General features: G+C 37.8%; 1 protein-coding gene across 3 annotated transcripts in view; it reads right to left on the bottom strand.

Annotated features, from left to right (window-relative positions):
- PLCL1 (phospholipase C like 1 (inactive)) overlaps positions 1–16,360 on the bottom strand; it is a 337,835-nt gene that overhangs the window by 67,996 nt on the left and 253,479 nt on the right. For all 3 annotated transcript variants that reach the window (XM_025935332.2, XM_086719220.1, XM_086719221.1), the window contains 2 exons: positions 8,271–10,745; positions 5,720–5,923 (listed from right to left, as the gene is read on the bottom strand). In XM_025935332.2, coding sequence (XP_025791117.2) covers positions 5,720–5,923; positions 8,271–10,745 — 2,679 coding nt within the window. The remainder of the gene's footprint in view (positions 1–5,719; positions 5,924–8,270; positions 10,746–16,360) is intronic.

Below are 16,360 nucleotides of genomic sequence, written 5' to 3'. Positions count from 1 at the left end.
AAGCAGGTTCCAGGCTCTGAGCTGTCAGCACAGAGCCCGACGCGGGCTCAGACTTGTGAACCACAAGAGCATGACCTGAACCAAAGTCGGACACTCAACCGGCTGAGCCACCCAGGTGCCCCCTTTTTTTTGGCATTTTAAAAGAGAATAAAAAGTCTTAACCCAAAGGAATTGATTATAATTTTGGAATTTCAAGTACCAGATAGAAAACCTATATTTTAAATAAGATACAGAATGGGAGGGAAGGTGTCTTCTGAAATTACGCCATGTAAATAAGCCTACTCTACTATGGATATATAGTAGATATATATTTGATTTCTTGACATCAACACAGATACTACAATATAATTATAATTGCAATGTTAATACTAAAATGACTTTTAAGACTGAATTTTTAAGACCCTCAAGAAGAAATATTTCCAAATATTAAATTAGCCAGTGTTTGATAAGGAATAGAGCCATCTCAGGTCATTAGGGAAAAGCTAAATTTAGGGGGGGGAAATCTATGCAGAGGAACTCAGGGTTAATGTTTTCTAAAATATTTTCATTTTATTTCCGGTTGATAAATAGGATAGTTTGATACACTCAGGTTGGCTTTCAGTAAATGGAGGTTACTTGTTGCCTGATTTGTTTCTTTTGATACTGAAATAAGCCAAATTTGTATCTGTTCAGAAATGACTTCAGGTCTTTTTTTATTGTAAATGTATTCTATGTTTTTTTTAGTAGTTACAACTTTTCCTCTTGGATAGCGTCTATATAATTCATTACCATGTTTGAGAAATCCAAATATTTAAGTGATTTGAGTCTAAGTTGAACATACAAGCTGTTCATTTTGGAATACGTGCCCCCCCCCCCCCCACCACCCAGGATTTATCTTCAGCCTTAGTCATCCAACTTTTTTTTTTATTAATAGTCTGTAAAGGATTTTTTTAGACTTTATTTTTACAAAAAGTTTTAGGTTTACATAAAAACTGAGCTGAAAGTACATAGAATTCCTATAAACGCCCTGAGCCCATCCTCATTTTCCTACTGTTAACATCTTTCTTTAATGTGGTATATTTATTATAGTTGATGAGCCAATATTGATACAGTATTATTAAAGTCCATACTTTACATTAGAGTTAACTCTGTTATACACTGTATTAATTTTGACAAATGTATAATGATATATATCCACTATTATAGTATCACATAGAATAGTTTCAGTGGGGGTGCCTGGGTGGCTCCGTTGGTGAAGCACCTGACTGTTGGTTTCAGTTCAGGTCATGATCTCACGGTTCATGAATTGGAGCCCCGCATTGAGCTCTGCACTGGCAATGCAGAGCCTGCTTGGGATTCTCCCTCTCTCTGCCCCTCCCCTGCGCGTGGTCTCTCACTCTTTCTCACAATAAATAAACTTAAAAAAAAAAAAAAAAAAGAATAGTTTCAGTGTCCTAAGAATCCTCTGTGCTCTACCTATTCATCCCTCCCTCCCTCACCCCACCCTGTGGCCCATCTCCAGCCCCTTGATCTTTTTACAGTCTCCATAAGTTTTGTCTTTGTCTGTAGGGGTTTTTTAACTACAAGTATAAGACAGGGGACAGTTTGGTTATAGTGGTGTCATAGAGGTAAAACAAAGGAGATTTAAAGATTTACCATAAAACCCATCAATTATGGCATCAGAACTATACTATTTCTGCCAACAATAAATGCTTCTATTTGTTTTTTATTCGGCTAACATTAATTGGCAATATAGTCCATGCCAGCACTGTTTTAGATGAGGGAGGTAACTGTAGGAAGCAACACACAGGGTCTGGGCCCTCATGGAGTATACATTCAAATTGAAGGGGAAAGGAGGGCAGAAATTCAACAAAAAGTCAAGCAAAATATTTTTCATTACTGCTAAGTAGGATGATGGAAATATATAAGGTTATGTGACAGAGCAACAAGTGGGGACAGTTACCAGCAAAGACTTCTCTGAGGATATGACATTTGAACTAAAAATTAAGAGATAAGAAGCAACTATTCATGCAAGAGAAGATTCCAGGCAGAGGGAACCACAAATAAAATAACCCAGAGATGGAAACAAACTTGACCTGATTGAAGAAAGAAAGAAGCCCCATGTGGCTGGGGGGAGTGAACAGAAGAAAGACTGTGGGGGTGAGGCTGGGAGAGGCAGAGGAGGCTGGGAGAGGGGAGTGAGATAGGTATGCAAGGCCTGATCATAAATGACCTTATACACCACGATCATAAATGACCCTATAGAGCACAGTAAGGAGTTTCAATTTTATATTAATGGGAAGCCAATGTAGGATTTTAGGCAGGAAAGTGACATGATCAGATTTATGTGTTTTAAATGATCATTCTGGATCTGCAGAGTATCTTAGAAGACTTCTTTAAAATAAATATTAACACAAATATATCAAGAGCTTGAAGGTGCCAACCAATACAATGCAAATCCTAGAAAGTAAAAATGGTGTTTTCACGTTCGAGGCTAATATCATCATTATTTATATCTGTTTCTACCCACTTCCTCCCTAAAAGAAATAACCCAGCAGAGCTGTCAAAAGAGTTTTCAATTACTTGCAAGGTCTTCTGAGTTTGCCATTTGGCATAGGGATATTTACACTCAAAATTATTTCCATAAATCATTTCCATGGGGAACTATAAATGAATATATCATTGTAAGTATTTCTGTTTTCTACTCCAACTTTTACTTTAAGCTTTGGAAAATCATGCTAAGCCTGTAATTACAACTTGCATTTTAAAAATGCAAATGAGAAAAGGTTGATGTTCAGATTTAGCTCCCACAGATAAAACTGAGAAAACAAAACAGCATCGGACACTTGGAGATGTGAAATGGAAACTGGCCAACCACAGTCCAGGTGCTTTTGTAAGCTGCCTTTTCCAAGCCCAGCTCCAGGGGAATAGACTCCCCTCCCAGGGAATGATTTTTCTTTCTTAGTTTCACAGAGAATTGGAGGAATAAGTGATTTCCACTGTCTGTCTCTATGGCAACTAGTACCCTAATTTCACCTCTTAAATGGCAATTATACCTATTCACTGAATAGCTTTCAGTCCCTGCTTTTATGATGAAAAAACTGATTTCATGAAAAATGAGATATAGGTAATAGGTGAACTTTTCCCCCAGCAGTCATGGAATACAGTTTATAAGAGGTATGATAATTCAGAAGGAGAATGCATTCTATGGGGTTTTTTCTTTTTCAATTATAGGATGTGTATCCCAAATGTTTTTCCTCTAGTCGTTTTTTAATGATAAAATATTTTTCAATTATGAAAATTAGTTGGGTTCCTTGTAAAGAGTTTGGCAAATATAGAATAAAAATTAGAAAAGCATAAATAAGAAAATAAAGTTCACTCTCTTTATTTAAAAATACTTACTATGAATATTTTGCTAACATTGTAGATATGTAGACATGTAAATACAATATAAATCCTGTAGTGTATATTTTTATAACCAGGCTTTTTCACAAAATATGTTATGAGAAGTTTTCCATACCTTTAAATATTCTTCTAATGCATGATTTTAGTGGGTTCAAGAGCATACATCTTGGTTTACTATATTTCATTTAACTATAGTTCTATGTTGACATTATTAAACATAAATGTTTATGCATATCATTATTGCTTTAGAATAAATCCCAGGAAAGAAATACATAAATCAAATGAGGTAAACATTTTCAATACTATTGCTAAATTTTTCTCCCAAAAGATTATATCAATTTGTTTTCCCAGTAGAGGTAGATGGATGAGAGTATCCATTATCTTAAATTCTCTATCAGAGGTATGATATTTTTTAGTGCCAATGAGAGGGAATATCTCACTACATTTCTTTAATATCTTTAACCTAAAACTCATTTTAAGGTTAAATATGGTTTTAGGTTTTCATTGTCTTTTTTTTTTAGGAGGAAGAGATACATGAACTGCCTGTTCATCTCTGAAGTAAAGAATATTTGTGGGACACCTGGGTGGCTCGGTCACGTGGACTCTTGATTTCAGCTCACGTCATGATCTCATGGTTTGTGGGGATACCTGCGTCGGGATCTGGGCTGACAGTTAGAGCCTGTTTGGAATTCTCTCTCTCCCTCTCTCTCTTTCTCTCTCTCTCTCTGCCTCTGCCCCTCCCTCACTTGCTCGTGTGTGTGTGTGCGCACGTGTGCATGTGCACGTGCGCACACACACACACACTCTCGCACTCTCTCAAAATAAACATTAAAAAGGGACTATTTTTTTTTTCAACGTTTATTTATTTTTAGGACAGAGAGAGACAGAGCATGAACGGGGGAGGGGCAGAGAGAGAGGGAGACACAGAATCGGAAACAGGCTCCAGGCTCTGAGCCATCAGCCCAGAGCCTGATGCGGGGCTCGAACTCACGGACCGCGAGATCGTGACCTGGCTGAAGTCGGACGCTTAACCTACTGCGCCACCCAGGCGCCCCAAAAAGGGGCTATTTTTATTCCCTAATAACTCTCCTCCCTCTGTTTCTTAGCATCAGAAGAGATAACTTCTAGTTGAGCACATAGCCCCTTGACATAGATACTTCCCATTCTCCTCTTCAGCTAAGTGTGTCTGTTTTAACTCTAGGCTCATGAAATATAAGCAGAAATGATCTATGCTATTTCAGAGAAATGTCCTTAAAGGCAGAAGATATACTTTCTTTTCCTCTTCATCATTTCTGATGACTGGAATGCAGATTTTATGGCTGGAGCTTCAGCAGCCATTTTGGACCAGAAGAATAATGGTCACACTGCAGGGATGGTAGAGCAGAAAGGTAGAGGGAGCCTAAGTTCCTAAGAACTTTATAGAAGTTTCATCCTGGAAGGCTGGGTCCAGATTTTTATTTGAAGGAGCACAACTGTATTTTTTTTAATGTTTATTTATTTATTTTTGAGGGAGGGGTAGGAGGTAGAGAGAGAAAGACAGAGAATCCCAAGGAGGCTCCACACTGTCAGCACAGAGCCTGATGCAGGGCTCAAACTCATGAGCCGTGAGATTACGAGCAAAAAATCAAGAGTCGAATGTTTAGCCAACTGAGCCACCCAGGCACCCCGAAAACTTTGTATTTTTAAGCCATGATTGTATTGCACTGTTTGTTTTATCAAGCTGAAATTAAACCTAATTGACGTAAGATTTTTTCCCCATTTTTTTTTCTCACTGATTTTTAAGGATAGTTTACACTTTATCTGGTATATAAGTTACAAATTTTTCCAATTTTTCATTTGCTCCTTAGTTTTTTATGGAATTAGGAGATGCAAAAATATAACTATCCTTACATTTAATTGCTACATAAATTCCATTATATAGTCAGAAAAAAATCATTTAATAGTATCATCTTAGAAATATAAATTCCAGAGACATCTTTTGTCTCAAACATCATACAGCAGTGAGAAGCATAAATTCATTTCCTACAGGTATACAATTAAACGGTTATGTTGCAGGCTAACATCATTTAGATGGTCAAAATTGTTCTTTGAAGACTTTATCAATAATTCATTCCTTGCTAAAGCAGAGAATTTCTATTTGTAATCTGTGGGGCTCTGGGTTCAAAGCACTGCCTCAGAGGTCTTCACTGGGACCTAGGGGAAGCTGAGTGGGTGTGCTGTGTCTGCCACCTGCAATGTTATTTACTCATCAGAGTTACACAAAGGAGCCCCTGTCAGATGATTCCCCCCCACACACACACATTCAGGTAAGAAATATAGAGTCACAATTTCCTACCAGATCATAGGCAGCCAACATTTTTTTCTGCACATCTGGAATTGCCCCCAGAGGCTCCAGATAAGGAAAGTTGTCTTTCATCACAAGAGAGACTGAGGGAGTATTGTCACTGGTGATGAGCCGAGAGGACAAGGTCAACAGACACTGCTTCAGACTGGCAATCGGAGGAAGTCCACACAACTCCTTAATAGACACTATGGCATTCTGTGGGGAAGAAAACATGGAATTATACTTCTGACCACATGACACATCACCCCCAGCACTTCTAGGTTTACACTAAAGTATATTCATTAAAAGTATACCCTTTAATGCATACATGTTTGGAGGAAACTGGATTATAATCAGCCAAAAATGTAATGTGCAGAGATGACACACAGAGCTAATCCATGATTACAACTCATCTTTCTCATTTTTAGCAACTGTCACATTATGCCATAAAGTAAAGCAGACTGTGAACCAAGGCTACACAGTGCTTTTCAAAGCAGAGCACTGGAATAGTCACACAAATCAGCATTGGCTGGTTGTGAATATCTTACTTGATTTGTATCATGATGATCATAAAAATAAGTCCATGACTGTACATTGGAGTGCATCTTCTGTGAGCTTTTCCCCTCAAGGTAGCAGGCTGCAATTACTCACCATCCTCCATTCGACTAACCATCAAAGGTATTTCTTTGTCGTCGCATCAGAAATGCACCTGACAGGTGCACATACTGAAACAAATTTCATGTATAGCTACATTTGTCCATGTTACAGGCTTTTAAAATTCATTTGAAATAGGAATTATGCCTATTTTGTGTTTTATTAATAGGGAGCAGTACCTAATCTATTCTATGTCGAACGAATTTAGTGACAATGATAGTATTTCATTTTTCTACTGATTAGGCTCCAAACAATTCTTAACCCAAAAGACTATGTGTTGGGATGATATAAATTATCAATGCTATCTGAAAAAACTTTATTTATAACCAACTCTGCTTAACATGTATTTTAAACACATAATATGTGGAAAGGATATATTTTTAAGAATTGCATAGAAATAAATAAAATCTACTTGTAACATACAAAATAAGATGTAGAAATGACATAACTAATCTGAAGCAGGGATTTATAGTAGCTTTGAATTATGTCAGAAAAAGTCATGTAGAAGATGCTAATATTTGGAGCCTATTTTTAAAACAGTGGCTAAGGCAACCACCTCAAATAAATGCTCACCATCTAAGTGTTTATATGTAATTTATGTGTCATACTATTTTCTACCATTTTAGCTATTTAAACTGATTTTAAGTCTATGTTGAATTTCTCTGTGAAATAATGTAAAAACAAAGTCTTCACCAAATGATGGATTTGAGGTTCAGCATCACCTGACTAAAAACCATGAATGATTTTTGGTAGTCAGCAATTCTGGATTTAAAGCCCAACATTCCTATTTACCTCCTATTTCCATTTCCTATTTGGGAAATCACCTAACTTCTTCTAGCTTGTTTTCTGTCTTGAAAGTAGGGATTTTCTGGGTGAGAATTACTATTAGAATGTTAGCTAAAGGAGCAAATTAGGTGCATTGAAAAATATTCCTCTTTTGTTCTGCTCTCAGGCTTCTACTTCTGCTAACCAACACCTCCTTGAGTATTGCAGGAACTCAGTATTTGTTGTTTGATGGTTTCTAAGTAATATGAGCCTAGAATAAGTACATTCAATGGTACTGAAGAAAGAAATTGGCAACCATCTCTGATTACAACATTAATAAAGGGAAAGAAACTAACATTGAATTCCCACGTGTCAGCACCAGGAAATTTACATATACTGTCATTTAATTCTAATAATAATTCTGTGATGTATTACTATTTTCATTACCTTATTTGGACAAAACTGATGATCAGGGATCTGAAAAACTTCGCTCAAGATCATAAGGGGATAGAGTTTAAGCCAGAATCCATGTTCTTTCAACTTTCAATTTAACCACATTTCTAAGAGAAGGCTACCTAGTTTTCAACATGTTCAAGTGCTGAATATTGTTTGTTTAGTTGTGTTTTCTAATGGGAGTAATTTATTATTGCTGTTGTACACTTAACTAAAATAAACTGAAGGCATTATATTTGTTTATATGACTTCAACTTCCCTTTCATGTTCATATCTGCAAATATTTTACATATATACTTGTAACTAGTATTGTACGTATATATAATATTTTATATATTGTACATACATATAATATTTTATAGTCTTCATATACACAACGCCATATATCTATTTGGTTATGTGGTAGGGATATCTAATGGATGTATAAAGCATTTATGTTAGCTTGTTTAGTTCAGGCCAAATTTAACATATAACATATAAATTTAACATATAAATTTAACATTTATAATCAGACACATGAAATATATCTGCTTTTACAGGTAGCACTTAATTTGGTGGTTTATGAGTTTATACAACCTTTCTGGTAATTTTTTTCTGTAATCAGATCACAAGTAAAATACAATGTTCCCTGGTAAGAGAAGGGTAGGAAGAAGTAGGAGCAGGTTGGGGGAAAGTTTGGGATTTTTCCTACCTGCATATTTTCTCTCATATCTATGGCTTCTCGTAAAGGATGAACTGCTATTTTAAAGATGTCATCTATGGTCTTAAGACCAATATTCCTGAGCATGGTATATTCTCGAACTTTCTTCCCCATTCTCACTGACAGGCTGCGCTTCTGTGGCTTTCCTCCTCCACTTCGATTAGTTATTGCTATGTGGACAAAAAGGGTTACATGCTCCATGATGTCACCCACAAAAGAGCGCAGGGGAACATGCCGATATCCAGGCTGCAAACATTCAAATGGTATTGTATATTGTCCTATAAACTCATCCCCAATGTAGTCATCATCTAGAACAACAAAACGGATCATGGCCAGCTCAGGTAGGTTTACTTGAAACTCAAAAGTTTCATCAAAAATAGGGTTATCACTGTTTTGCTGTACAGTTTTAGTTCTTTGTTCTGAACAGTCTGCTGGAATTCCATGTATCTCTATACAAACATAAGGATCTATGACATCTCCTTTGGCACAAGCTCCCTTGGGCTTTGGAAAATTCTGACCACTGATGATCTTGATATGAAGAGCTAGAGGAGACACCCCAGGTACGATGCCCTTTGTGTTTGCACTGAAGTAAGAAACTTCATCTCGCATGATGGACGGCCTTAGAACATAACCACATCCTCCGTTTTGAAGAAACCAGCCTGTGTGAAGATCCATCATTGGACCGGGAGTCTGAAAATTCATTGCCACAATCTGACAGCCACAATTCCAAAAGTCCTGTGGATTCAAGTTACTGGAATCGATCCTCATGGCACTTGGATAGATTCTTGATAAGAACTTCTTATTATAATTTACAAAATCCTCTGGGTATTCATTTGCAATTCGGCTAGCCTCTGTTTCACTAAATGAACACATTTCCCAGTAGTTTTGACTTTTCATGGACAGTTCAAAATCCCTATATTGAACAGATTTACAGATAGAGACCAAATCAGAGAGCTCCCTACACAGCCAGATCTGCTTCTGCTCACCATTGTAATCTACTGACAGCCTTCGAGACATTTCCGCTTCCTCATCTTCATCTGTGACCTCTCCTTCTAAAACATCTGGGCCAGAAGGCAATTTCTTTCCTTTGACGATAATCATTCTTTTTAATTTTTCTGGTGATGGGAGGTAGGTTTCTGATGGCAAAGGTGCCTCAGTATAGAGCTTATTGCCAAAGACCTTTTTCATTTGTTGAACCATTACCTTCTGCTGGGGTAGGGAGCAGTGATTTCCCAAGCAAAGAATGAGTGGGTATTCAGAAGCAACGAAGGCAAATTTGTTTATCACCTCTATGACACTTCGAAAGGAAAGGTGTGTTGTCACATTATTTCGATTACAAAGGATGGGTTCATTGTCTGAACCATCACTTACATCGAGTTCAATGCTTCGACAGCCCATTTTCAAAGCTCTAACATACCCATTAATATCAGCAGGCCCCCTAAACTGGTCTTCTATGAGATAGGTGTTATGAGAAGCACTGATGTAGTAGTGAGATAATGGCTGGGTCATATCTTGAGCAACCTTTTTTTGCTCAGGATCAAAAATGTCACATTCTGGTGACAACAGATACTGGGTAAAGCCATCAATTGCAAGAAACCCTTTCTGACGGCCATCTTCAGAAAGTTCATATCTTCGAATAATGTCTAAGCACATATCCTCGGTAATATGGGCAACTCCTTGTTCAGCTTCTAAAAAGAGCATGAGATCATTAGCATCCAAATATTCTTTATTTTTAGATATCTGTACCAGTAAGAAATACACTTCCGGCCTGGTGCAAAGTTCACAAAAAGCTTCACAAAATTCCTCTTCTGTCACTCGTGTGGTTAGTTTTTCTTTGCTCTTCTGGATTTCTTTAAACTTTAGCCTGATCTTGGATTCCTTCAGGGTAGGGTTGAGTTGTTTTATCAACTCTACAGAGGTGTCTTCCAGCATAATCCCATTGCCGTCAACATCTGCTGCTTCGAACACTGTTTTCAACCACATGAACCTCGGCGTGTTCCGGTTGCCCTCTATAAAGTCAAGGGGCTGCTTACTTCGAGAAACCAGGTACCGCAAACCTGAAACCCAGATGTTCGCTACATCCGCCGAATTGGCAACTAGGTCCAGAGACTCGTAGTTTTCCCCGTGGAGTATGGAAAAGGCACAGTCCTCACAAATCTGGTCAGCAAGGCCATTGTTTCTAAATGTTTCTGTGTTCTTCCCCAGTCTGATTTCTTTTATGGCAGAAATGTCAAGCTTAGCTTTCTCTAGGTCTTTCTTGGAAGGTTCCCAGCGAAGAGCTTGGAGGTCTGTGTCCAGAGTGAAAAAACGGTTGTAAATACGAGAATTTGGCCGGACCTTCTTCAGTTCGCAGCCAGCTTGCATGAAGCTGATGCAGTCGCTCGCACTGCTGATTTTCTTTTCTGACGGCATGCTGCTGAAAGACACGGTTTTCTTTCTTCCGCCGCATTTTTGGTTAGAAGGATCCTGTAAAATAAGTTGAAAATAAGGAATCAATTTTCCCTTAGAAAATAGACAAAATTCAATAACAGTCTATGAACTCCTCAGACTCCATTCAGATATTAGGATTATTTGGACAGAGGCTGGCCTAAATTCACATTTTCACAATTCCAGAAAAAGACAAATTGCCAAGAAAATTGATATTATTAGCTTTAGAAAGAAAAACTTATTTTTCAAATGCCTGGTGTTCTTTGAAATAAAAGCAACTATTAAGTTAACTACAAATCACTCATTTGTTCATTAAAGCAGATTCCCTAAGAACCACTACATGTAGGGACGAGCTCAAGTCCCTATAGATATGTGAAAGAAATAATGCTGGATTTCTTTAAAAAGTTTTCTTCATTTATACTTTGCAACAATTTAAGTTTTAAACTTAAAACTAGTTCAAATAAAAGATTTTCACCTTAATATGCTTTATATCAAAAAGGACTGACAATATGCCTTTTTTAAGTGTTTATTTTTTTTTATTTTTGAGAGGCAGAGAGAGAGCGAGTGACTGCAAGCAGGAGAGGGGCAGACAGAGAGAGAGAGGGAAAGAGAGAATCCCAAAGAGGCTCCACACTGTTGGCACAAAGCCTAACACAGAGGCTCTGTGAGACCATGACCTGAACGTAAGTCGGGTGTTTAACCCACTAAGCCACCCAAGCACCCCAGGACTGACAATATACCATAACTAAAAGTCACTTTTTCCCCCTCAAACTATTTTGAGGGAAGTAAGTTTCTTGAAAGTCAGATTGGAAGCCAATGACAAACGGATGACTCTCACTTGATCAAATTTGTAGACTGAGGTACACAGTTTAGATGAACTTTATGAGAATCAGCACCTGTGTTTCAGTATAAAGCTATTAGCAGCCACAGCTCAGAACTAAACAGAAATCCTAATGGTTCCACTAACTCTTAAGGTTCTTCCAATGTAAATTAAATTTTCAAGCCTTTCACCACAGAATTTCACAGAGAACACTTGCACCTTGCATTTTACCTCTTTCTGAAAGTGTCTCTGCATCTTAGTCTCACAGAATCCTCAGCCCATTTTGCCACACTTCCCTGAACCACAGTGCTGATGGCATCAGACTTTCTGTGTTCAGATTAGTGTGCCTTAAGCAGGTTAATTATTTCTTGTGGCTGCTTTGTTCTTGGATATATCTTGACCTTTCACATATTGTCTTTCCCAAATTATAGGTCCAATCCTTGTATTCGTAACATAACAGATATCCTCTTAGTCCCAGACTGTCCACTGTATCTATCACTCCCAATTCCTTTACACTGAGCATCTGACCAATGCCACTTAAAACTGGATACTCTTTTATACTTTCCTCTGTTAAGACCACAGACTGAAGTTGATAATGTTCCCAACCAGATCACCAATTCATATAATTCTCCCAGGAACTAATCATGCAAAAGCACCTAAATGCATGTTTACAGTGACTGATTTTATAAGCATAGCAAAACAGCAGCAAAGTGTCAAATGCAAAAGGCATTGTCCTTACATAAAAATAACTAGTCTCAAGCTGTAATTTTCTGCTCAGTAAATATATGACTTTAGGTAAGTCACTTAGCCTCCCTGATTCTTAATTTCAGCTTTTAAATAGGAATCAATAATCCTTACATATAATAGTGTTGTTGTGAGACTCAAAAGGAAGAGTGTGCATGAATATTCTTTGTAAACTGTAGGTGCTTATTGGATGAGTCTTTTTGAAGGAAGAGGAACATTTCTTCATACGCCTGGTCACTGCAGGACCTGACCAGGATATTGGGGGTTATCAAGAAGTTGATTCATTCTTGACCTCTGCATTTAAGACAAATCTTCAGTGATAAACTGAAAATATTTAAAAACAGACACATGGGGCGCCTGGGTGGCGCAGTCGGTTAAGCGGCCGACTTCAGCCAGGTCACGATCTCGCGGTCCGTGAGTTCGAGCCCCGCGTCGGGCTCTGGCCTGATGGCTCAGAGCCTGGAGCCTGTTTCCGATTCTGTGTCTCCCTCTCTCTCTGCCCCTCCCCCGTTCATGCTCTGTCTCTCTCTGTCTCAAAAATAAATAAACGTTAAAAAAAAATTTAAAAAAAAAAAAAAAAAAAAAAAAAAAAAAAAAAAAATAAAAACAGACACATGATATTACTATTTTAAGCACTATAAAGTCTGACCAAAATAGTCAGGACTCTCTCCTTCCCTGGCCTTCTTTTAAAATAGGGTAGAATCTCTCCTCTGAGGGCTTATTTAATTGTCATCCTGTCTGTAAGAGCCTCCCTATCCTGTGATTCAGAAAAAAAGGCAGGATGATTTATTATTCAATTGACTAAAACCTTGCCTGTGAAAAGAAAACAAAATTTGATTTAGTTATGGGATGTTGGTGGGATGATTCATTAACTCAAATACTTATCTGATGTTCAAGTGACAAAGATATAAATTACCCAATTTATTTACAGAATAAAAAAATCTGTACAGATTACAGAATATTGTTTCTTGATGCCCTGGCATTTAACAACTTAGCTCATGCTTTTTCAGAGAGTTGTGATTTTTAATTATCCTATAGTAGTCAATTTCCTCATCCTTAAGTTAAAAAACAAGTATAAATCTTCAGCTGTTTAGACACAGTTGCACTATTAGAAAACATTTAGGGGCGCCTGGGTGGCGCAGTCGGTTAAGCGTCCGACTTCAGCCAGGTCACGATCTCGCGGTCCGTGAGTTCGAGCCCCGCGTCAGGCTCTGGGCTGATGGCTCAGAGCCTGGAGCCTGTTTCTGATTCTGTGTCTCCCTCTCTCTCTGCCCCTCCCCCGTTCATCCTCTGTCTCCCTCTGTCCCAAAAATAAAATAAACTTTTTAAAAAAAAAAGAAAACATTTAAATTCATCACAACCCACATGTTCAGAAATTTCAGGTGTGTGTGTGTGTGTGTGTGTGTGTGTGTGTGTGTGTGTGTGTTTCCACACCGTGCAGGCAGGCACCTAATGGCACTGCTCAGATAGGACTAATCTACCAAGTACAATAGAGGGAAACTGAATTGTGATAGTAAGGTAGGAAACTGAATTGTGATAGTAAGGTAGACTGTGACTCAGCTCTTAAAGCTACCGTTTGCCTAGATTTTTAAGCTAATGAGACCTTTCACAGAAAAAAATATTTTTATATGAGCAGATCATGTTCTAAGCAGGATTATTGTCAACAGAGTTATAAAACCTCTAATAGTCTCTGACAAACCTTCAGTGGGAAATCAGTGTTGCTGAAAATGCACGTATATAGTTCTTACACCCCAGGTATGGCTCCACACCTCAAAAGCACTATTAACACTTCACTCTTGACTTGAGCCACTGTTTATGAGAACAAAAGTACTGCTGTGGAAAGAGCTTTCTCCTATAAGCCTCTCCTCTTTGTGGTGATATCTCCTTAAATCAAGACTTTCTCTCCTAGTAAGATAAGCCTTCAAGAGATAAATGTTTTCTATCTAGCCCAGGAAAGAATGACCCACTCCAAATGCTTATTTCCTGCTTTGACCTCCAATTCCTACATGGTTACAAAATTTACCCCAAAATGCCTTATAACTTGGAACCAGTGGAAAAGATACCGTCTTAGGTTCTCATCTCACGAAGGACAAACTCCAAAGTTATTACAAGCCCCCAAATGAGCAAAACACTCGCCAAAGCACATGTGAACAAATAATTAGCTTGTCTGCTGTTGACTACAGCCAAGATTATTTCTATTCAAAATATGCTGGAAAAGTCTCAGGACTCCGATATTTCTTTAACTCTGTATTTTCAGTGGTCATGCTATGCTGTAGCTCTGCAAAGCTTTGGTGTGGGGTGGGAGGGGTTGTATGAAGAGCACAGGAAGGATGGATGACCCCAAATCTCCTTCTGAGCTTCATCACCACCATGGTCTCTTTGCCAAGCCCTACGCCCCCACATTTGTGTTTCCCTTAATAAGATCTTCGCAGATTGGTGGTGGAGAGGGGGGACTACTCAGGTAAACAGTCAGGAGATATCCCCAAATGAAAGAATTTGAAATGTTGATATTAGATCGTCCTGTTGATAAATACAAAAAAGTATTTGATGATGGAATGAGAGAAAATGTACTGCATATATATATATATATATATATATATATATATATATGCATAGGAAATATATATATAAATATATATATATTTCCTATGCATATATATATATATATATATATATATGCATAGGAAAGACAGGTGCTTTGGACACTTTCTAAGAGAAACCAAAGTTTGGTGTCACTTAGGTATTCACTTGTCATCTTCTAGCTCATTAGATGACTGAATTGAATCCAATGGTCATAAGGTCATTATTATAAGGAGATTATTATAAAGAATGAAGACTTTTCCAATTTTTTTTCAAATTTTTTAATGTTTATTCATTTTTGAGAGAGACAGAGCACAAGCAGGGGAGGGGCAGAGAGCAAGGGAGACACAGAATCTGAACCAGACTCTAGGCCCTGAGCTGTCAGCACAGAGCCCGACTTGGGGCTTGAACTCAGGAACCACGAGATCATGACCTGAGCTGAAGTCAGACGCTTAACCAACTGAGCCACCTAGGTGCCCCTCCATTTATTTTTAAAGCTAAGTTTCCTCACTCTGCAATGAAAGGAAGAGGCCAAAGTACTTATTAACCCCCAAATTTCTCTTAGACCAGCTTACAAAATTTATTAGGATGAATAGCACACTATGACGCCTCTGTCCCCTAAATTAAAGTTTAGCCTCCTATTCTAGCAGGGGCTAAGAATTAGGCAGTGAACTCAATCCTTTCTATTGTTTAATATCCTATGTTCAAGTTTCCAAATTATCATTTCACAGGAAGGGAACACATTTAAACAAGTTAAGCAATAAACCAAACCAAGTTGAGTTTATATGATCTCTGAACATTTCAAGATAAAACTTTATATTCGGGATCTACTTAAATTAATTATACTTTATATAAAGGATTTAATCATCAGAATCAAGAAGAGTCTCATAAACTAGCAAGGTAATAGGCAAATGTTTTATTCTTTTATTAAAATAATACAGGGGCATGTGGGTGGCTCAGCTGGATAAGCATCCAGCTCTTGATTTCGTTTCAGGTCGTGATCTCACAGTTCATGGGATGGAGCCCCATGTCAGGCTCTGTGCTGACAGTGCAGAGCCTGCTTGGGATTCTTTCTCTCCCTCTCTCTCTGCCCCTCCTCCACTTGTGTGTGTACACACACTCTCTCTCTTTCTCATTCTCTCTCACAATAGATTTTTAAAAATATTTTTAAAAAATAATACAATACTTATTTCCATAAGTTTCCACTGGCATTTGCTCTCTGACCCCAACAAGGCTGGATACACTGCAAATTCCTTATGAAACAATCAACAAACAAAATCATTTTTCTTCAGCACCACACTGATGAGCCACAGAGGCAACTCAGCTTATTCAGTGCAACCAGTTTGGGGTCTCAATAATGAAACTATTGAATTATTTCAATATAATATTTTTTTAAAAAGTATACTAAAGCAACACACAAATGTAAATGTACCCAATGCCACAGAACTGCACATTTAAAAATGGTTAAAGTCGTAAATTTTATGTTATATACATCTTACCACACAAAAGA

Source organism: Puma concolor, chromosome C1 (genome assembly GCF_028749965.1).
Source record: "Puma concolor isolate L17-30 chromosome C1, mPumCon1.1.hap2, whole genome shotgun sequence".
Taxonomy (NCBI): Eukaryota; Metazoa; Chordata; class Mammalia; order Carnivora; family Felidae; genus Puma; species Puma concolor.
This window is presented reverse-complemented; position numbering and strand designations above follow the sequence as displayed.